Below are 22,755 nucleotides of genomic sequence, written 5' to 3' on the forward strand. Positions count from 1 at the left end.
TTGTACAGTGTATCAAATTTTCCATATCAATGGATAATTATAAATTAAGTTCCATTGCCATTTCAGTGACACACTTAATGATACATAGATATACTTTAAACACGAATATCTCGTTTGATAACCTGTTTGCAACTGCCGGTTTTCTTTTCACAAGTTCTGTTCACGCAAAGCGAACTGCAATTTTTAAGACAGTCGTAGCCAAAACGACCGTTCATACACTCTGCAAAAGAAAATACATGTACAGGAATATATAGAAATCTGGGGGTTTTTTTAGAGCAAAAAAAAAAAAAATCCAAAAAACATTAACATACTTATTTTAGTTTGAAAAATGTAATCAGTACATACAAATTTTCTGTGTAATTATGTAACGATGATAAAAATTGTGGCGTGAAAACAAAAGTAGGTTATAATATGTGTCAAAAGTGTTCTAAAGTTATTCGTTTTCATTTAAAATACTCTTGTTCCACGAATTTCTAAAATTATACCTGTAAACAATGATGAACTTAATAATAAAAGAAAGTATCTCTACCTTCCGTGCAGTTGTCTCCCATATACCCTGGGTCACATCCCTTTGCACATGTTCCGTTTAGATGATGACATTGTTGGTTATTACGACAGTGTCCACATGGCATGCTACAGTTCACTCCAAAAAGTCCACCATCACATTCTATCAATAAAAGGGTACATGTAAATGCAATTAAAAGGGTATACACTTTTTTGAAGCGATATAAAGCTGCAGATAGTGAGGTTTTAAATCATCTTTACTGAATGTTACACAACTTAAACAATGTTTGACGGCGGACTTAAGTACGGACGAAAATACCAGATTCAAGATATTCATCAGACACCCCCCCCCCCCAAAAAAAAAAAACATGAAATGTTTGTGAATATTTTCAAGTGAAATATGATGATACATCTCTAAAATAGATGGTTTCCTTTAGTACATAAACAACAAGTTTGTAGAGGAAATACAATTTTGTTCATACGTGATCTTAACGGAAAACTTTATTTTTAATACAGAAGGCCGCCATGTACATGTATATAGCCGATCGAAACATGCCGTGAATATCATCGGACAACTAACAAGACAACTTTGATGATGTATTCTTCCGAGTTGTATTAGTGATTCGTTATGGTTTTAAATCTAGAACTAAAAACATCCAGACAAAAGACCTGAATGCGTTATTGTGAAAACAATCATCTAACAGCATCATCGATCATCATTTCCTATCAATTTGATTATCTTAATCGCAATACGAACAACAATTTAACTATCAACTCAAATATTTTTCCCTCTGATAAATTGTCTTGCTATCTGTGGTTTAATTTAAAACCTATTTCGTGTTTTACCTTTCAATTCATATCTATATGAATGAAAAAGAACAATAAAGAAAGACAGGGTGTGTATGTGTGTAGGCATTTGCGTTTGCACCAAATAAAAAGAATGATCATATTTGCTGTTCACGGCACAATTTAATTACGAAAGTGTTTTACCTGAATAATTACTGGCCTTATGATTGATTACCTTCTGCACAGTATGTCCCTTTATATCCCGGATGACATCCCAGATCACAAATACCAGAAGATTTGTTACAGCTGTAGCATTTATCAGGGCATTCCCGTATACAGTTTTCTCCAAAATATCCATCATGGCACTCTACAAAAGGAAAACAAAGAAGCAATCATTTTGGACGATGAACATTATTGTCTGTTGTTTAGATCTCGGAAGCAACACCATTAAAATTTGTTACCTTCTATGCATTCTGAGCCATTAAAGCCACTCATGCACCCATTAAAACACGTTCCATTCAAGTGATGACACTGCTCATTTTTTAAACAATTCCCGCACGGCACACTGCAATTTTCTCCATAAAAAAGTTCATCACAAACTGAAATGAATATCATCAAAATTACTTATCTTGAATATGTCTTGTTGTTTAAAAGTTTAATTATAAACATATTGTTACACAGAAAATTTACATGCAGGAAAATAAAAGCATAACTATCTAGAAAAAATCATTATTACTTGTTTCACAAAAGTCGCCCTTCCATCCTGGTTTACAGCCGTATTCACAGACACCCGAGGTCTTATTACAGCTTTTGCACGTTTCGTTGCATGCTTCACGACAGTTTGGACCAAAATAACCATCAGGGCATTCTACAAAAAGTAAACGGAAAATTAGTGTAGATAAAATGATACAGATTTTTTCAAGGAAAGTTTTCTCAACAATAGGTATAAATTTCAAATGTAACATTTTTGTTGGACAAATTAGATAAGTGAAAGGCCTTGCGTTGTACGTGTTACTTCCACAAGTTAGTGGTGGATAACCCTTGGAAACGGAATCATTTGTTTTTTTAACTATTAACAAAACGGTAAAACAATTGGCTGTATAAAAACATTTAAACTTACTTAGGTTAATCTACCCTACTTTGAAGTCCTATTGTTAACATAAACCACTGTCACACCGGAGCTGTGTCCTCGCGGCGATCCTTAAATAATATAAAACGCCAAAACGCCAAGGTAAACGCAGTAGAGTCTCCTACAGCGCCATAACAGCGCAGTGGGATGGCCTTGAACATTTTAGGACGCCATGCGACGGCGCGCACTTTAATTATGCACAAAGTATGCGCCGTGTCTCTGCGTTCTGATAAACACGCCGTAGAAGCGGAGGGGGTTGCTGTGACAGCGCCGTAAGGTCTCAACAGCGCCACTAAAGCTCCGTTGGTGCGCTCAAGAAACCCAGCTAATCGCAGTGTAGACGTAGAAAAAAGTCAATTGCGCTTGCACAGAGACCTCAAGCTCTTTGAGATCTACGTCTCTATCATGCTCTCACTGCGCATCCATAGCGTGTGAACAAGTTGTTTTTCATTTGGCTGTGTTCACACAGCGACCCAAAGAGTTGTTACTGTGTTCATCGAGCTCTCTTTACGTTTCTTCTCCGTTTGTTAGTGTTTGTACCGCACTCCCACGGCGTTTCTAGTGCGTTGTCATCCAGACTACGAACACTCGAACGTCGGCTATTGTACAAGTTTTCCTGAATTTTTCTTGCGATTCTACGGTGATGCCATGAATTTTACAACGCCGTGAATACGCCGTTGAAACGCAACTTGGTGTGACAGGGCCTTTTTCAAACATAAGAAAGTGATATCACAAGGACGCTCAAACGTTTACTGTTCTTACCTTTCTTGAAGAATGTTTTTTCTCAACATTTTGTTTGATATAGCCACGTATACAATACCTGTATCGCACTTGGTGCCGTTGAACCCACTGGCGCATCCACCCTTGCAATTTCCGTAAACGTAGTGACACTGTGTATTGTTCATACACTTTCCACATTGTAGACTGCAATTGGCTCCGTAGAAATTGCCATCGCATTCTAGGATTTAAAAAAGATAATGAATTATATTCTCATGCAAACCTGAAAAACAGCAAATGCCACAGAACATTTGCATTTTATTGTAAAACAAAACACATTACAATGCTCTTTAAGCATTGTTGCATAATGAAAACAAGTAGAATTGTGATTACGCTGAACAAAATCCTTCAAATTTCTCATTGTGCTTTCTTGATATTTGCAGGCATCTCTTCTGTAGAATATTATGTAAACTCACCATTTCAAAGAAACTTCTGTTTATTACCAATAATCCTTTCATCACAAAATTTGCACTTCATTCATTTTTATGAATAGAAACGACAATGAAATCCATAATTATTTGTATTCTACGAATATGTATACGAACATAATCTACTGTTGTCTATGAAACAACAGTACATTATTCTACTGAAATATGCGTTGATAAATTACTGTTTTCGCAATAGTCTCCTTTCCAACCGGGATGACATCCACTGTCACAGATTCCAGTAACTATGTCACAGGTTATACACGTCCTGTTGCATTTTTCCTGACAGTTACGACCAAAAGTGTTGTTTGAGCACTCTGAAAAAAAAATCAAAACGACAAAATATTTATATCTTTAAAAAAACATTAACTGTTCATTTTTAATGGTCTCTGATGTTTAAATTATAGAATTTATTTTTTTGATAAACTGTAATTCGTAGGCTTAACGCAAAACTTAGATTATACGTTGTTAACGGTGAATTTAGATAAAGGTCCCTGGGCTACATTTTCTTAAATTAATAACGTTTGCAGTCGTTAAAGTACGTCACAGATATTTTGTTACCCTCAATTTTGAAGCTTATCCTAAACAAGAGGCCCATGGGCCACATCGCTCACCTGAGGAACAATAGGTATGATAAAGTCAGCTTAATGGAGTCATAATACAAACAATCTGGACAATGTACAAAACTACATGTAGATCCTGTATAAATAAAATCCATTTTTCCCCCTTGGAACCCGGATAGCCCTGATTGCTGCCAATATTTACAAGAGCAGATTTTAATCACTGCTCCTGCACACGTTACGCAGGCAGGGATGACCGCACACCTACACAACTCAACAGGTACCAACGTTTACGCAAGCAGGCAGGGATGACCGCACACTTACGCCAACAGCTCAACCTAACGCAAGCAGGGAGTACCTCACACTTGCGCTAGAAAGGCCAGAACACCAGCAGGGATGACCATACACTAGTGCTCCGCCGCAACCACCACCAATACAAGCAGGTATGACTGCACACTTGTATTAATGCGATACAGGGCAGGAATGACCGCACACTTTGTATCGAAGGTTAGAAAACACATAGATTAGATAGAGCAGGGATGTACACACACTCAATCTATCCATACCTGTTTAACAGGTCGGGTACACTACCTTTTATAGATAGCAATATTTAACACGTGACAGAATTTACGTCAAGCAGATTCTCCAATCCATTGAATGAGTTGCAATGCATGACGGTCTACAACGTGTTTACGATTCAACAAACGCACGTGGTTTTTGTCTGTTTTATTCACAATATTTAATTGCTTGCCGGAATGTTTGTACATCTTGATTTTTACTTTAGAAGGTAAAAAAGGAAAGATTACGTACCATTAACTTTGTTCCATGCTCACATTGAAAAATACCGTTGTTTTAGTTGATCAATTGTTGCTTCAAAAATGATCAGTATCAAACGACTGACAAACATACGCATACAAGTACAAACAGATTTTTAATAAGAAAAAGCTCACAATTGTGTTTTGGTGACTTTATCATTGTGCACTAGAAATAAATACAAGTAACTGTACACTTTTAACATACGTGAATAGCCACGGTACTAGAAATGCACACATATACAAACGCAGAAGAGCAAGCTATGCAGCATATACATGTAGTATTTTGTCCGTTAAGCATACTGATGAATGTCCCTAAAGAAAATATCAACGCGCATTCTACTAATGTTTTCCCAAATATGGGGTAACACGTGAAAAAAACGGTACTCACTGCTTTTAATTCAATAGGACGTACCTCTCTTTTGAACATTGGCAATGGGGTATTTAAATAGGTTGATATAAGTCCTCATATGCAATATTTTTTAAATGTGAGCATAGAAATTGAAGTTCAGACATAATTGTCCATATTAATTTCATAAATTCTGAAAAATCATTCAAAATGAGTTTCCAAAGGACAATTCAAAATGGTATATATTTTCAATACGCTTTGTATACACTGAAACTTGTAGTAGCCCACAATACCTTGCAACTCATTCACCTGATTGGTTTGTCGATAAAAGTAAACAGATGGCTAATTTAGTATGCAAATTTATGCCAACGTCAGACAGTGGTCTCGATCGGTTTAAGTTTAACCCCAAACAGTCGCTCATCTTAATGCATTAGACACTGTCCTTATATATCTGCCGGCCTTAAATAATTCATAGTATCTAAAAATTGGAAATCAAAAATAAACAAACTAATCCGGCCTAACCCAAAACTTCTTATGCAGAACAACTTATATACATTGAATATTTATTATTGTATAAAAATAATCATCACAATAATTGGTTAACAGTGGATGCATTAATTAAAATAATCAAGAATCAATAAATCAAGGGCAATAACTCAATACAGTAATACAAAAAGAATCTAATGAAAAAATAGCTGCCTGCTTCAATTTTATCGTCATATCGCATGTTGAGTATTGCAGTTCTCAAAAAGATCCTTTACAATTGTTTATATATGGGATATTTAGCTACATCAAACTCTGAACCTTCTTGTGAGGCCGAAGAATTGTCCTGGAGCCAAAGTTTTAACAATTATAAAGAATCATCTTGCTGATTAGTTTCTGAGAAGAAGATTTTTAAAGATTTACTTTATATATTCCTATGTAAAACTTTAACACCCCCACCCCTCCATGTGGCCTCAACCTACCCCCAGGGATCATGATTTTCACAACTTTGAATCTACACTACCTGAAGATGCTTCCACACAAGTTTCAGCTTTCCTGGCTGATAAGTTTCTGAGAAGAAGATTTTTAAAGATTTACTCTATATATTCCTATGTAAAACTTCGACCCCCCATTGTGCCCCACCCTACCCCCAGGGATCATGATTTTCACAACTTTGAATCTACACTGATTGAGGATGCTTCCACACAAGTTTCAGCTTTCCTGGCTGATTAGTTTCAGAGAAGAAGATTTTTAAAGATTTACTCTATATACATGTATTTCTATGTAAAATTTTAACACCCCCCCCCCCCCAATGTGGCCTCACCCTACCCCCAGGGATCATGTTTTCACAACTTTGAATCTACGCTACCTGAGGATGCTTCCACACAAGTTTCAGCTTTCCGGGCTGATTAGTTTCTGGGAAAAAGATTTTTAAAGATTTACTCTATATTTTCCTATGTAAAATTTCGACCCCCCATTGTGGCCCCACCCTACCCCCAGGGGTCATGATTTTCACAACTTTGAATCTAAACTACCTGAGGATGCTTCCACACAAGTTTCAGCTTTCCTGGCTGATTAGTTTTTGAGAAGAAGATTTTTAAAGATTTACTCTATATATTCCTATGTAAATTTCGACCCCCATTGTGGCCCCACCCTACCCCCGGGGATCATGATTTTCACAACTTTGAATCTACACTACCTGAGGATGCTTCCACACAAGTTTCAGCTTTCCTGGCTGTTTAGTTTCTGAGAACAAGATTTTTAAAGATTAATCTATATATTCCTATGTAAAATTTCGACCCCCCATTGTGGCCCCACCCTACCCCCGGGGATAATGAATTTCACAACTGTGAATCTACACTACCTGAGAATGCTTCCACACAAGTTTCAGCTTTCTTGGCTGATTAGTTTCTGAGAAGAAGATTTTTTAAGATTTACTCTATATATTCCTATGTAAAACTTCGACCCCCCCATTGTGGCCCCACCCTACCCCCGGAGGTCATGAATTTCACAATTTTGAATCTACACTACCTGAGGATGCTTCCACACAAGTTTCAGCTTTCCTGGCTCTCTGGTTCTTGAGAAGATTTTTGAAAATTTCTCGAAATTTTTCATTAATTTCTAATTATCTCCCCTTGAAAACGGGTGTGGCCCTTAATTTTCACAACTTTGAATCCCCTTTGCCTAAGGATGATTTGAGCCAAGTTTGGTTGAAATTGGCCCAGTAGTTCTTGAGAAGATGTTGAAAATGTGAAAAGTTTACGGACAGACGGACAGACAGACAGACGGACAGACGGACGGACAGACGGACGACAGACAAATTGTGATCAGAATAGCTCACTTGAGCTTTCAGCTCAGGTGAGCTAAAAATGATCGCGTAAAAGTACATGTTGAAAACATTTCTTTAAACGTTTTCTTACATTGGTTTTTCAAAGTGCGTTGTACAAAGTGTTATGAAGTTATTCGTTTTCATAAAACATACACTTGTTCCTCTAATTTCCAAAGTTATTCATGTAATCCATAATGAACTTAATAATAAAAGAAATTATATCTACCTTCCGTGCAGTTGTCTCCCATATACCCTGGGTCACATCCAGTTACACATGTTCCGTTTATATGATGACATTGTTGATTATTAAGACAGTGTCCACAAGGTGTGCTACAGTTCGCTCCAAAAAGCCCACCATCGCATTCTATAAATAAAATAGTAACTCCAATTAAAACTGTATAAAATTATTTGTTGATATATAAAGCTCAAGATAGTAAGGTTTTAAATCGTACAACAGATGTTCGGCTTTAAACCCAAGGAACGAAATAAAAGTATACTAAATTTAACGTTGTATATATTTTCTTCCAAATCAGATTGTGTGTAAAGCAGACGGACAACACGTTTTACAAAGAGCAAGGAAACGGTTTAAAGATACATTGCAAATAATACAGATACATGTATCAATTTAATATCTTATGTAGTGTAAAAATGTCTCTTGTCATTTTTGGTTTAGTAAAATTAGTTGACTTTAATATTTCAAGTCTATCAGTTTATATGCTTTTGATACTAAATGAGCTCAAAATGATAATAAAAATGTATTAATTAATGCCATTTTTGGTTTAGTAAAATTAGTTGACTTAAAATATTTCAAGTCTATCAGTTTATATGTTTTTGATACTAAATGAGCTCAAATTGATAATAAAAATGTATTAATTAATACATATGCGTTGTAGACATATAATATGAATGCGTAGAACCAAATCTTGAATATCATCATTTTTTTATGCTTGAATGTTTGTATGACCTGATGAATTATCCCGATACATACTTTCTGTACAATGTGTCCCTTTCCATCCCTGATGACATCCAAGATCACAAAGTCCCGATGTTTTATTACAGCTGTTACAGTTAGCAGGACATTCTCGAGCACAGTTTTCACCAAAGTATCCGTCTTGGCACTCTAAAAAAATGAAGAAAAAAAATAAAACTGTGCATGCTAATTCAACTAAAGAAACAATCTGGTCTGAGTTAACAATGAAATATACAGACGGAACAGAGTGTTAAGGTTTATCAACTGACCTTGATCACACGTTTGACCTTCATATCCCACTTCACACCCCTGTGAGCAAGTCCCATTCACGTGGTCACATTGTGTCGTATTTATACAATGTCCGCATTGTCTTTGGCATCCGTCTCCATACCAACCTTTGTCACATTCTGTGAGCACAATCATAAAATTGCAGTAGTATGTATTTGAAATAAAATTTATAACAGAAGTTTTTTAAAACAAAATTACGACTTATTTTCCAATCACGTGATAATAATTGTGATAATGTATATATTTACGAAGTCAGAGATAACAATCATTATTAAAACAATCTTTATACTATGACATATGATAAATAATAAATTAGTTTATGATAAAATATATCCGGTTCTTTTTATTTACATCTTGATCTATATCATAATTGATGTCAATATTAGAAACAAGTTAATGACAATATTAGAAACAAATGACGATGAAAAAAAATTATTTATAAAGAAGGTCTATTTAAAATAAAAGGAGAAAACTATAATATTTCTGAATTGAGTGTTGCTATACTATACCTAATTCACACTGGTGTCCCTTGTATCCAGGTTTACATCCCTGACAGGCGCCCGTTTCGATGTGACAGTATCGACAGTTGACGTCAGGACAGGAGATGTTACAGTCAATACCATAGTATCCAGTTCTTGGACAACCTAGGTATAATTATAACTTGTATTGATTATTTGTTTTCATCATTTTGTCTACTGTCTTCATGTGTACATTCTTGAAAACGTTTTGTCAATTGCTAACTGACAACAACAAGCAAACGACATTTATCACTATGCCATGTCATTATTAACACTCTGATACATTGTACTGGTTTTCCAGCTAATTGATCAATTTGATCAAATTTATAAATGAATGAAATAAGATTACTGAAATTAATACATAACTACAGTATCGATCAGACCCAATCTAACAGAAAGTAAACCCCAACTAAACCCTGGGTTTACTTGGGGTTTACTTCGGGTTTACTAGAGTGGACCCAGAGTAAACTCAAAGTAAACCCAGAGTGGACACAGAGAGTAAACCCAGTCAGAAGTCAGAAGTATACCCCTGAAAGCCACGCTAACTGTGTATTCGGAATATACAAAGGGTAGTAATTACAGGCAGTGGGATGGTAATATAAATTACTTGCCTGCTTCACACTTCAGTGCATACAGTTGACCTTAAAAGCAATTTCAAAGTAAACCCAAAGTAAACCCCGAGTAAACCCTAAGTAAACCCTAAGTGGACCCAACATTTTCAAAAAGTAAACTCAGAGTAAATCCCAAGTAAACCCCAAAAGTTAACCCGGGGTTTAGTTGGGGTTTACTCTGGTGTTAGGTTGGGTCTGATCGGTACTGTATTAATAACAATCCATACAAATTTTATAAATTGTGTTTTGAAATTTATTTTATCTTTATAAGTTAATTAAAAAATTAAATTAAACATTCTACAACGAAACTATAGACATAAACATGTTTACCATAGACTTCTACTTCACAGAGTTCGTTATAGGCGTAGTCAGAATATCCACTAGGATAGGTAACTCCTTGTAGTCTCTCGTTGTAGTAGATGACGTATTGACCATGAACAAAGCAGGTGGTGTTAAAGACAGCTGGTATCGTGCTTTCAGTGAAGTTGTTGTCTTTGTAGCAAAGTCTTCCCTCCGACTTGTCTGTTGTGTTTGAGACGTATATAGAGAATCCCAGAAATCTCGCTGTATGCCCGTTTGATGAATCTTCAATAAAAATATAGTTTACGTTCACAAAACATACCACAATGAATAAACAGAAACAATTAAAGCAAGAAAAACAAATATCCACTCGTTTCAAAACTACTTTCTATCAAACTAGATCAAAACAATCTGAGTAAAAAAAAACCTTAATCAATTTAAGGTTGTAAGGGACATTTGTCAATATTAATGTGGATAAAAGTAAATTATAATCAACAGATTTTCACCGGTTTATAATTTTCAAATTTTACAATATCTTACCACAAATAGCTTTTAAAAATATATGGAGAGGTAAAAATTGTAAAACCCAGAGCGGGATTCGAACTCATGACTTACAGACTCGTAGTAAACGCTATAACCCACTGCGCTACGTTGTTAGGTGACAATATTGGGAAAGAAAATACTTAAATAATTACACTTCATTTTATTTATTGTTTATTTCGATAAACAAAACGTCACAAAATGAAAGTGTTCCATACCACCTTAGGGTCTTACATTGCATAGAAAATACAAAAACCCTTTCGTAATTGATATGTTGCCAAAAATAATACTTCAAATTTCTGAAAGATGATCAAAATTTCTATGAAGCAATAATGTTCATAAGAAAGATAACATTTAGACCTTCTTTCAGGTACTGATGCATACCCATTAAATTTAAGTGTAAATTGTCTGTGTAACAATCTGTTTATAATTAAACTTTTAAACAACAAGACATATTCAAGATAAGTGATGTTGACGATATTCATTTCAGTTTGTGATGACCTTTTTTATGGAGAAAATTGCAGTGTGCCGTGCGGGAATTGTTTAAAAAATGAGCAGTGTCATCACTTGAATGGAACGTGTTTTAATGGGTGCATGAGTGGCTTTATGGGCTCAGAATGCATAAAAGGTAACAATTTTAAATGATGTTGCTTCCGAGATCTAAACAACAGACAATAATGTTCATCGTCCAAAATGATTGCTTCTTTGTTTTCCTATTAAAGAGTGCCAGGATGGATATTTTGGAGAAAACTGTATACGGGAATGCCCTGATAAATGCTACAGCTGTAACAAATCTTCTGGTATTTGTGATCTGGGATGTCATCCGGGATATAAAGGGACATACTGTACAGAAGGTAATCAATCATAAGGCCATTAATTATTCAGGTAAAACACTTTCGTAATTAAGTTGTGCCGTGAACAGCAAATATGATCATTTTTTTTAATTTGGTGCAAACGCAAATGCCTACACACATACACACCCTGCCTTTCTTTATTGTTCTTTTTCATTCATATAAATATGAATTGAAAGGTAAAACACGAAATAGGTTACAAATTAAACCACGGATAGCAAGACTATTTATCAGAGGGGAAAAATATTTGAGTTGATAGTTAAATTGTTGTTCGTATGATTGCATTGCGATTAAGATGATCAAATTGATAAGAAATGATGATTGATGATGCTGTTAGGTGATTGTTTTCACAATAACGCATTCAGGTCTTTTGTCGGGATGTTTTTAGTTCTAGATTTAAAACCATAACGAATCACTAATACAACTCTGAAGAATACACCATCAAAGTTGTCTTGTTAGTTGTCCGATGATATTCACGGCATGTTTCGATCAGCTGTATACATGTACATGGCGGCCTTCTGTATAGAAAATATAGTTTTCCGTTAAGATCACGTATGAACAAAATTGTATTTCCTCTACAAACTTGTTGTTTATGTACTAAAAGAAACCATCTATTTTAGAGATGTATCATCATATTTCACTTGAAAATATTCACAAACATTTCATGTTTTTTTTTTTTTTTGGGGGGGGGGGGTGTCTGATGAATATCTTGAATCTGGTATTTTCGTCCGTACTTAAGTCCGCCGTCAAACATTGTTTAAGTTGTGTAACATTAAGTAAAGATGATTTAAAACCTCACTATCTGCAGCTTTATATCGCTTCAAAAAAGTGTATACCCTTTTAATTGCATTTACATGTACCCTTTTATTGATAGAATGTGATGGTGGACTTTTTGGAGTGAACTGTAGCATGCCATGTGGACACTGTCGTAATAACCAACAATGCCATCATATAAACGGAACATGTGTAGATGGATGTGACCAAGGGTATATGGGTGACAACTGCACGAAAGGTAAAGAAACTTTCTTTTATTATTAAGTTCATCATTGTTTACAGGTATAATTTTAGAAATTCGTAGAACATGAGTATTTTAAATGAAAACGAATAACTTTAGAACACTTTTGAGACATATTATAACCCATTTTGTTTCCACGCCACAATTTTTATCATCGTTACATAATTACACAGAAAATTTGTATGTACTGATTACATTTTTCAAACTAAAATAAGTATGTTAATGTTTTTTGGATTTTTTTTTTTTTGCTCTAAAAAAAACCCCAGATTTCTATATATTCCTGTACATGTATTTTCTTTTGCAGAGTGTATGAACGGTCGTTTTGGCTACGACTGTCTTAAAAATTGCAGTTCGCTTTGCGTGAACAGAACTTGTGAAAAGAAAACCGGCAGTTGCAAACAGGTTATCAAACGAGATATTCGTGTTTAAAGTATATCTATGTATCATTAAGTGTGTCACTGAAATGGCAATGGAACTTAATTTATAATTATCCATTGATATGGAAAATTTGATACACTGTACAATTTTAAATTCATTGGGATTTATATACCAGGTGTGCGAAGTTAAGGAGAATCACGAGGTAAAGCTTTACCATTCAGACACTTTAAGGAGGCTGGATGAGGAACGAATTAACGATCAGATCAGCCTTAAACGTTTAAATATGGTGTTTTTGGCCATAATGTATTGTTGAATAAAGAATAATTTTATCATTAAAATTTGAACAATTTTTATACCTTTGTACATAGCTCTTTGTCTAAAAGAGGTATATATAGCCTTAAAATGGCCACGACCATCTAGCCTCCTTTAAAGTGACTGAAATATACCTCAAAGATGACTGAATGGCAAACTGTAAACCAAATTTTATTCACGATTACATTATTTCGCAATTTACCGGAGAAAAACTGGTTTGCGACAACTAAAGATTTCGACAATTCTTTATCCAGATTTGTGTTTTTATAACAATCAGACGACACGGTCTGATTCGCCGTGAGAAATATTCGCGACGATGAAGCTCTCGCAAACCTCTAGAAAATGTCTTGCACGCGAAATATAGTAGGTTTACAGCAACTTAGCAGTTCAGTCACCTCTCCATTATTATATGTCGCCAAAAAATAATAGCGCAGCGCCGGCGAGTGAAGCAAGCTCTAAGAACCAGTGTGCGCGGGAAAAGGAACGAGCTAAACCTACAGTTCATCAAACATTTTTTTTTTGTCTACGTCCCATAATGCTCTCTAATGTTTTCACCCGTGGTGCCATGCCAAAACTGGCCGACTTTTAACTCGTAATTAACGGTGTCTTAAGTTTTGAAGACACGTTTAGAGTACCACATATGCTTTGGCTAGACTCAAGAGATTTGTTAGCTGCTTCCATACCTTCGTATTGATTCGAGATACGTAAACAAAGACGAACAAATTTATGGATGACGTCCCAGTGCTCTCGCGCTATATTTCCCGCGATAAATTTAGAGGTGGATAAACATCTGTAATGCGTGTACTAGCTATTTCAGTTATAGACTGCGATACCTGTCTCATTGACATATGATTAGTTTTTTTTAATATAGAGATTATTTAAATATATACTAGCAAGAGCCATACTTAACTGTCATATCGATTCATTTTTAAGCTAATTGTGCATGCATGTACAGTAGGCAGGTAAGTATATGAGTATATGAGTAGGGAGGAAATAAACAATAGGATATTTTGAACTAAATAAAAAGGAATAAAGAAAAAAAATAAAGTTAAAAGATTTATGTACATATTGCAAATAGTCAAACCATTAAATTTAAGTGGGAAATTACACACCTACAAACAGGAACCGGGCGCTCTCTCTCTCTCTCTCTCTCTCTCTCTCTCTCTCGCTCTCTCTCTCTTTCTCTCTCTCTCTGGAGAGGGATAGGGGTTGCGCTGTATTTATCATGACCATTAAAATTAGTGCATTTGCCCCGGCATACTTATTGTAGGGGAATAATCTCTCAAAAATTCTTTGACGTTCGTTGATACCTGAATTATATAACACTAGGTTGACATTGATGCAAGGTATGTGTAATTCTTGCTGCGCTTGCCAGAACGGTAGCACCGTAAAATATATTACAAAGGATTAAACAGTCATATAAAATAATTCTTTCCGGTACTGATACATAACCTTTTTTTTTTCAAATCTAGTAAGTGTAACAAAAGGACCTTCACTCTTTAATACTCTCAATATTTAAAATCTAAATACGAGTCTTAATGTAGATTAAATATCAGGAAATGCCTACATGTACGTAGGCCATCCACTCCTAATGAGATCCTCCTCCATTTTACAGCTATATTTAAAGTTTAACTTATTTTATTAAACTTCAGGAATTCTCCTAATTTTTATATATTATAATGATATCGATTAACCAGTATGGGTAACTGACCATAACCCCTGACTCATCATCGACATGACCTTTAATTTTTGTTAAATAACTTATGTGACTTCTTTAATGACTTAATATACAATAAGTGTTACATTAGTTATCTCAATCTTCCGTAACTACAAATCTGGAAATAAACATGAGTATTATACCGTGTATATATAGAGTACATGTATATTTCGATTGTATTGCATTATCAGCACTTTTCGAGTTCAAACTCGTTGGCGTTATATGCATCATAAAAAAGTGTTCCATATGCTGAACACAAATATTGCAGTAGTGAATCGGTAATTCTCTGCAGAAATTGCTCCTCGAGTATAGATGGCTCTCTAAGATATCATTTTTTAAATAAAAAATTAACTTGTACATTAAAAAACAACTTTTTACTTGCTTTTTAACGTAGAAGTATTTGTATAAACACTTTGTGTAATGATTACATCACATTTAAATTCAATTTATTCCCCCTTTTTGAGAAAGATAAATCCCATAGCATTTGGCAAATGACATCGGAAAGTTTGATCACTGCACCAAAATTGGAAAACAAATAATATTCTAATATGATCGCTGTCTATATAATTATTAAATTTTTGTAGCAATATCTTCTATTTCTATTGGCCCTTTTACCTGCTAAAACGATGATTATGATATATCAGCAGTTGCATTATCAATATACAATTAAAAAGCACTATTTCAAATTAATTACGATTTTAAAAATATTACTGATGTATTGGTACGTACCCCAGGCTTTATTCTCGGTCCTGTAATAGATACGAATGTTATGGATGCTATAGATGCTCTCTAGATTAACCCACCAGGTGGCGGTGCGTTGATTCTCAGCTGATATTGAACACTCTCCTCCTAAACCGTTCAAGTTTGATTTGTGTCCATCCACAGCATTGCTGGCATTAACGTTAGCATGGCTGTATATGTTCTCCTCATATGCTGGTTTGTGTAGAGCCAAGTTAACTGTAAAATTATTTAGATCATTACTATTTGAGCCTTTTAGCGAAAAGAAGTGTCCCACAAATGTTGAACTCTTATTTTGTATCACAGAAGAATTAAGAATGCTTTTTGTAAATTTCCAAAATAAAACAACATTGTTGTTATGCATCATACAAAAATTTGAAACTAACCTAGACCAAAAAATAATAATAAAAAAGAATAATTAGGTTACGCACATTTACACATTACTCTCCTTAAATCATATCATACACATGCAGTTTTATATATTCATATCTCTAAGGAGATTTGGTATCCGTTTTACGTTGTTCGTATTTGGAACTTAAAACAAGGTGGCAAGTAACTAAAAATACAACCTAGGTTACATGTGCGTCCTCCATAACCTTCTTCACATCCTTGTAAACAAGTTCCATCAACGTGGTCACATTTGGACCTGTTTAAACAATGTCCACATTTTCTTTGGCATCGGTGACCGTATGTTCTATTTTGACATTCTTTAAAAGAAAAAAAATGAAAGTATAAAGCAATTGGTGCAAACTTAGAGAGTTGTTCAAAGAAAACATTTTAAACACAATGGTTACATCGTTCCCAAGAGCAACACAACCTTATTACCAAAAGATATAATCAGCTAATTACTACGTATACTAAAATATTATCCTCTACGTACAATTATACTCAATGTTCGCAGTCAATGAAAAAAATGGATAAATCTGAATCACCTCTATCTATTAATTTCTCACAACAGTTTTTTCCAGAAGTTTATCAAGAGCATACATTGACGTTGTTCTTTGTACAAATCAAAACAAATACCGAATCTTCTATTCGTCCTGAATATTAGAACCAAAGTGAGTTTTATCTTTTATATCATGATGTTTAAGAAAAGTTTTAGGATTGCAGCCAAATTACTGATCAAAATCTTGATAACAACGTATACTAAACATCAATTTTTTTTTATTCTTTATTCGTAGCTGCGTTGTGCTAAGTTTGATCTGAACTGGTTAAGTAATTATTGGTGAAGAAGTAGATAATGTAACCTGATACAACCCCAAACCACTAAACACTTTCAAAGCATCGCTTATGGCCGACACAACACTCTTAAATTTGTGGAATCTCTATTTTAACTTACCGTTATATTGTATTCTTATAAAATACTAAAAATAAACATTTAAACTTAAATTTTATATATTTCAATATTGCCAGTAAAACCCTCGAAAGGATCATAACATTTTTGTTTGATGATACTCAATATACTTAGTACCAAAATGATTCATACACCATTTTGATAAGGCCATTGCAAGTGTTTTCTTTGTTAAGCGTCCACCCAAAACTCAAAAACCTAACTTTCTATCAGGAAAAAACACAAACCTTAGAAAAAAACCCAAAACTTTAAAAGTTCAACAAAATAAATTTTATTATATATTTTGAAGTATTTTCTTCATTTTGTAACAAAAATAACAAATAATATAATAAAAAAAATCCATACTCTGGCACAAATTTAAACTTCATATAATAAATAAAAGACAAATAAATTCCCTGCATAATAGTAGAACTGACATCTTGCATTTTGAATGTTGTTTATAAATATTTGATTTCCGATCCCGATTTAAAAATGCCCGGTATACGAAAAAACGATCGAATTTTATGAACAACCATAGTGGGTTTTTTTTTAAATTTTTACATCTGAAAACCAATCCATCCGCGGACGCTAAACATAGAAAAAACTTGGAATTGCCTAATTCATGACAACGTGGTTTATAAATTAAATTTGGTTTTTGAAAAGAACTTTAATCCATAAGATAAACTATTTTACTGGTTTTTTTATACCTTGAAATGAAAATGGCTGCAAGAGTGAAAAGCAGAAAGCTTTTTGCCAGGTTTGATAAAATTATAGTAAATCGGTATTGAAACTACATGTATGAACGAGAAAAAAATACTGACGAACAGATGAATGTAATCTTGGTATTACTACTCATAGCTGTTAAATTAACATAAAACTGACCACCTTGTTAAGCTTTCTTTGATCATTTATAGAAACTCTTTTCTACATTATGTATAAAAAATGAAAGTGCTTACTTTTAAATGATAAAAAAAAGACATTTTTTGAATATGTATTTTGATATAATTAACTCGTAAATAATCAAGAAGAGAATTTTATAACAATATGCAAAAGTTAAATATAAGGATTAATGGCCTAAAGAAGCAATACCAGCACATGTTTATAGTTACGTACCCTGATTACACTTTTGGCCTTCATATCCAGGATCGCAGCCGTCAAAACAAGTTCCATTTATATGGTGACACTGACTCATGTTCAAACAATGTCCACAGTTTGTTTGGCATCCGTCTCCATATTTGTTATTGGTACATTCTAAGATTAAAAATACAAGTATTCATTTAAAAGGAATGATCGGCATGTTATATCATATCATAGCCTTATGAATGTAATGCCAAAACATTAGGGTACATGCAATAATCACGATGAATAAGATATGTCGCATCGTTTTAGTGGTTTCTGAAAAAGCAAGGCATGAATTAGCTTTACTTTTAGTAAACGAATTGTACTTCCAATTGATATTCTTACGCAAGGTATGTATGTATGTAAGGAAAAACGGAACTTGAATATTTATGTATCTGACTGTATAAACGTTTTATTCTCAAGACAAACACAATAGAATAACGGTTTATGTCATCTACATGTAATTTAAGATTTATATGAGATTGTCATTGCACGGTAATTTAAGAAGTGCAAAGCGCAATGCGTGCGCAAATTGTAAAACTTGCCGGAAACCTCATATGGACACAACTGTGATCGGCCAAAGTCGATCACAATAATGGAGTATAAACTGTAATATTGAATAATTATGATGTTTGTAGAGGATGAAAAAAACTTTATTTCTTTTCGATATATCATTAAATCAATTACTATAATCTAATGAGCTCAGTTACAAAAATAAACAGCTATTGACTGAGCATGCGGGCAAATATGATTTCTATTTATGTCGTCAGGTCCAACAAATTATAGTTTCCCTTTATACCCAGTCAACAATTACTTTGTATTGCCTTCACTACAAATGCAAGTGTAATGTTAAGCAGCCACCAGTTATTAATGTAGGACAGCCCGTCGGCTCTTTTCATTCCTGCGAGTTTAGACGAATTTATTCATTGTGACGTAAACGACTTTTTATGTAAGACAAATTGACCCGGTATGCATCACAATGTTCAGACTGGTTGAATCATCAATTTTTTTTACTTGATCTTTTGTGATTACATGTAAGAACTAAGAATCATATTGCTGAAAATATGATTTTCTTGATTCCGGATTAAAGAACAGGTTCTCTGCACTAACTCTTGTCTATGTAACTTTCAGTCAGAATTTTATAAAACAATCACTCTACTCTTAAGAGCTTTGGAAATACTCGCTCTTGTCTATGAGGCAAAGACTGTTGATATTATACTGTATTATTTATTTCTTTTTTTGTAATTAAAATTTTTTTTAAAATTACCTGACATAATTGAATGAAAACGTTAAAAGGCAGCGGGAATAGACAAAGCAAACGTCTAAAATAGTAAGTATCGTCCTCTTGATGCTATGCAATTATGCAATTATATACTATAGTATAACAAACAAAATGTATCAAGCATACAAGAAAAGTAATGCTTGTTTTTTTCCTGAATAATTTCTTTTTTTTTTGTCATTTAAACGAATTCTACGTAGACTGACAACAGATCTTTACTTATGTTGATCAAAGTGTCCATGTTGTTAAACATCCTCAGGAGTGTACAGCTTACCTAGACGACACCGAGAACCTCTATATCCCGGATCACATCCCTCAAAGCAGGTCCCGTTCACGTGGTAACAGAGTGTCTTGTTCACGCAATGTCCACATTTGTTATTGCATCCGTTCCCAAATGTTCCATTGTCACATTCTACAATCAAAGTATCGAAGTACTGAAAGCCTGGATCTTTTGATGTGTCATTATGCATAATGTGTAGTAAAGGCTGTAAATCTCTCTTTCTTTCTCTTTTTTCTCTCTCTCATGCTTTTAAAGTCGGCAATGCGTCAGAGAGCGACTATTAACTATTTACAATAATATGTCTGTCTTGTTTAAAATGAGCAGTGTCCAAGGAAGGGGGGGGGGGGTCTTCCAGGCGGTTTTAATCGTCGCTCCATTAAACACAGATCGCTATCATCAGCACCGCTCCGATGGACACAGATTGCCGTTATAAAATTCTTTATGATTTTTTGGGGGTTTCAAAATTATTGTAGGGATGAGCGCAGTCTCTGTATCTTAATATGTGCATAAAACTAATTAAAGTATGTTTGTTTCCTATTATAAATTAATTGGTGAAAAATCTCTCATTCTTTCTCTCTCTCTCTCTCTCTCTCTCTCTCTCTCTCTCTCTTTCTCAGTTCATCCGGTTATTAAACAAAATAAAGATAATGAACCAACAATGCATGATTTAATTTGTTAATCGGTTTAAGGTTTGTATTTGTTTTTCAATTTTCATTATTTCTAACTCTAGATCTGCTAGATACATGTTAAAGATGAAAAGACTCTCAACTGCCTTTGTTATATCGGGCAGGATATTACTGCTTTGTTTGTCTAGACATAGTTTTGTTCGTTTGTGTATATCTAATTAGAGTCTATTGTTTGTCCAACTTAAGAAAACCCCTGGAACTAACACAGAATATACAAGATATACACAACAGTTGTGTCGTGTGCCCAGGTGCATGTTTGTGTATATCTAATTAAAGTCTATTGTTTGTCCAACTTAAAAAAACCCCTGGAACTAACACAGAACTAACACAACAGGTGTGTCGTGTGCCCAGGTGCACGTCAGGGTTTCTAAAGGCGTTGAATCTTAGTATGTACGAGTATACGATAAGTCTAGTGAATAAAAGTTAATTTACATTTGTAATTCATTTTCAAAGTATTATTTCCTAGCTCTGGGTTTCAAAGATGTTACGTCTTCAAATTAACGATACATGCATGTAAGAGTAAAATCTTGAGGCTAATTAATTAATGTACCGGTGATCATAAATAGGGGTTGATTATTTAAATATATGTATAAGGGTAAATATGTCAAATATACCCGGCCTGGCACATCATACAATTGTATGTACAAGTCATTTGCAATTGCCACATGCAGTAAATACGTCACCGGTAATTGGTAATTTTGTTTGTTATAGAATTGATAGTTTATAAATCATGTACATACAATTACATGTCAATAGTTAAACATATTGGAACGGCGCCGCGATCATGAAAACCTGGAAATTGCGGGAAATTGAACAAATACCCTAATAGTATCAATGCATTTAATAAAAGAAATAATTTCATTTTCTTTCTTACATTTTTATAGCTATAAATAAGATGAACGTATATCTACTCGGTTTAAATTTATTAACTACATGTAAGAAAGCCTACTATAGTGAACCTAACGGTTTCCATTTAGGTATAATATATTTTTGTTCACTGAAGACCAAGTTCCGTATTTCATTCTAAATACATGCATGCATGTAATTTATAAATTAGATATAATTGATTGTTACAAACTGAATGGTTTGTCAAAATCTTTTCAAGTAAACACATTCAATACAGTGATTCAATATCCACTGATTTATAGGATATAAAAACACTCATACATATGTAAGTTGCCGTGGCGCAGAGGATGTGTGGTAATGCTAGAAAACTAAGGGTCCCGGGTTCAATTCTCGCCGTGGCCGGTTTTTTTTGTGTGTGTGTTTTTTCATTTTTCTTTCTAGAACAAAAACCGTTTTAATACCTTTTCTTTCATAAAGTTAATACATTTTGTTGGAAATTAAGCACAATATTGAATTAAATTTTTTTTAATGGCTTAAAGGTGGCTTAAAGGTAGCTTAAAGGTGGCTTAAAGGTGGCTTAAAGAAGTTTGGACATTAAGGACCTATAAGTTGTCCTTAAAGGTGGCTTAAAGGTGGCTTAAAGATAGTCTTTAAGCTGCCTTTAAGCCATCTTTACGCTTTCTTTAAGCCACCTTTAAGCAATACATATAGCTTAAAGGTAGCTTAAAGGTGGCTTAAAGATCGTCTTTAAGCTACCTTTAAACACCTTTAAGCTATCTTTAAGGAGGACTTAAAGATGGTCATTCATCCTGTGAGAAGAAAGCGTATTAATTGCAAAAAAAACCCCTAAAACATGCAATGATATACAGGAAAATTAAATTTACTGAATTTCTGCAAATTAAAAAAACAATTAAAGATTCGGTATGTTTTAAAATTGTCACTTACTACTAAAGGTAGACTGATCAATATATTATCAAATATAAGTTATATATATATATATATATATATATATATATATATATATATATATATATATATATATATATATATATATATATATATATATATATATGTCTTGTTTGAAAATCACAAGGGTCAGTATAGCATTGAATCATGATTTTTTGAAGTATACACTCTCATAACTGCAGCGGTGTGTGCATACAAATTGAGTAACGCGCGTTTGTGACGTCATAATAAAACTCGTCAATTTGACCTTTCACTACTTGTTGCATTTAGAGGCATTTGAAGACCACAGAATTTAATGGAAAAACACAGTAGAATGTAAATATAAAGGAATAACTGAATTATTTCTAAAAGTGACTGA

General features: G+C 33.9%; 2 protein-coding genes across 8 annotated transcripts in view; one reads left to right on the top strand and one right to left on the bottom strand.

The window, feature by feature from the left end:
- The window catches only part of LOC136271142 (uncharacterized), a 53,624-nt gene that overhangs the window by 12,879 nt on the left and 17,990 nt on the right, over positions 1-22,755 (bottom strand). For 4 of the 7 annotated variants that reach the window (XM_066070511.1, XM_066070529.1, XM_066070516.1 and 1 more), the window contains 16 exons: positions 19,894-20,031; positions 18,335-18,472; positions 16,461-16,598; positions 15,883-16,110; positions 10,371-10,625; positions 9,421-9,555; positions 8,893-9,030; positions 8,642-8,773; positions 7,880-8,017; positions 3,807-3,938; positions 3,240-3,377; positions 2,027-2,158; positions 1,752-1,889; positions 1,526-1,657; positions 530-667; positions 123-220 (listed from right to left, as the gene is read on the bottom strand). In XM_066070511.1, the coding sequence (XP_065926583.1) occupies positions 123-220; positions 530-667; positions 1,526-1,657; positions 1,752-1,889; positions 2,027-2,158; positions 3,240-3,377; positions 3,807-3,938; positions 7,880-8,017; positions 8,642-8,773; positions 8,893-9,030; positions 9,421-9,555; positions 10,371-10,625; positions 15,883-16,110; positions 16,461-16,598; positions 18,335-18,472; positions 19,894-20,031 (2,348 nt within the window). The remainder of the gene's footprint in view (positions 1-122; positions 221-529; positions 668-1,525; positions 1,658-1,751; positions 1,890-2,026; positions 2,159-3,239; positions 3,378-3,806; positions 3,939-7,879; positions 8,018-8,641; positions 8,774-8,892; positions 9,031-9,420; positions 9,556-10,370; positions 10,626-15,882; positions 16,111-16,460; positions 16,599-18,334; positions 18,473-19,893; positions 20,032-22,755) is intronic. The other 3 variants (XM_066070536.1, XM_066070519.1, XM_066070523.1) reach the window with 3 other exon arrangements.
- LOC136271178 (scavenger receptor class F member 2-like) lies at positions 11,374-13,671 on the top strand. Its single transcript, XM_066070595.1, has 4 exons — positions 11,374-11,508; positions 11,603-11,734; positions 12,606-12,743; positions 13,051-13,671. Exons 1-4 carry the CDS (start codon positions 11,475-11,477, stop codon positions 13,173-13,175), a joined length of 429 nt encoding a protein of 142 aa, XP_065926667.1. The 5' UTR covers positions 11,374-11,474; the 3' UTR covers positions 13,176-13,671.

The sequence above is a fragment of the Magallana gigas genome, chromosome 1 (assembly GCF_963853765.1).
Source record: "Magallana gigas chromosome 1, xbMagGiga1.1, whole genome shotgun sequence".
Lineage (NCBI taxonomy): Eukaryota > Metazoa > Mollusca > Bivalvia > Ostreida > Ostreidae > Magallana > Magallana gigas.

Coding starts and splice junctions, on each gene's coding strand:
- LOC136271178 (XM_066070595.1), top strand. CDS start 11,475: ATGAGTGGCTTTATGGGCTCAGAATGCATAAAAG. Junction 11,509..11,602: donor GGGCTCAGAATGCATAAAAG/GTAACAATTTTA, acceptor TTCCTATTAAAG/AGTGCCAGGATGGATATTTT. Junction 11,735..12,605: donor AGGGACATACTGTACAGAAG/GTAATCAATCAT, acceptor TTTTATTGATAG/AATGTGATGGTGGACTTTTT.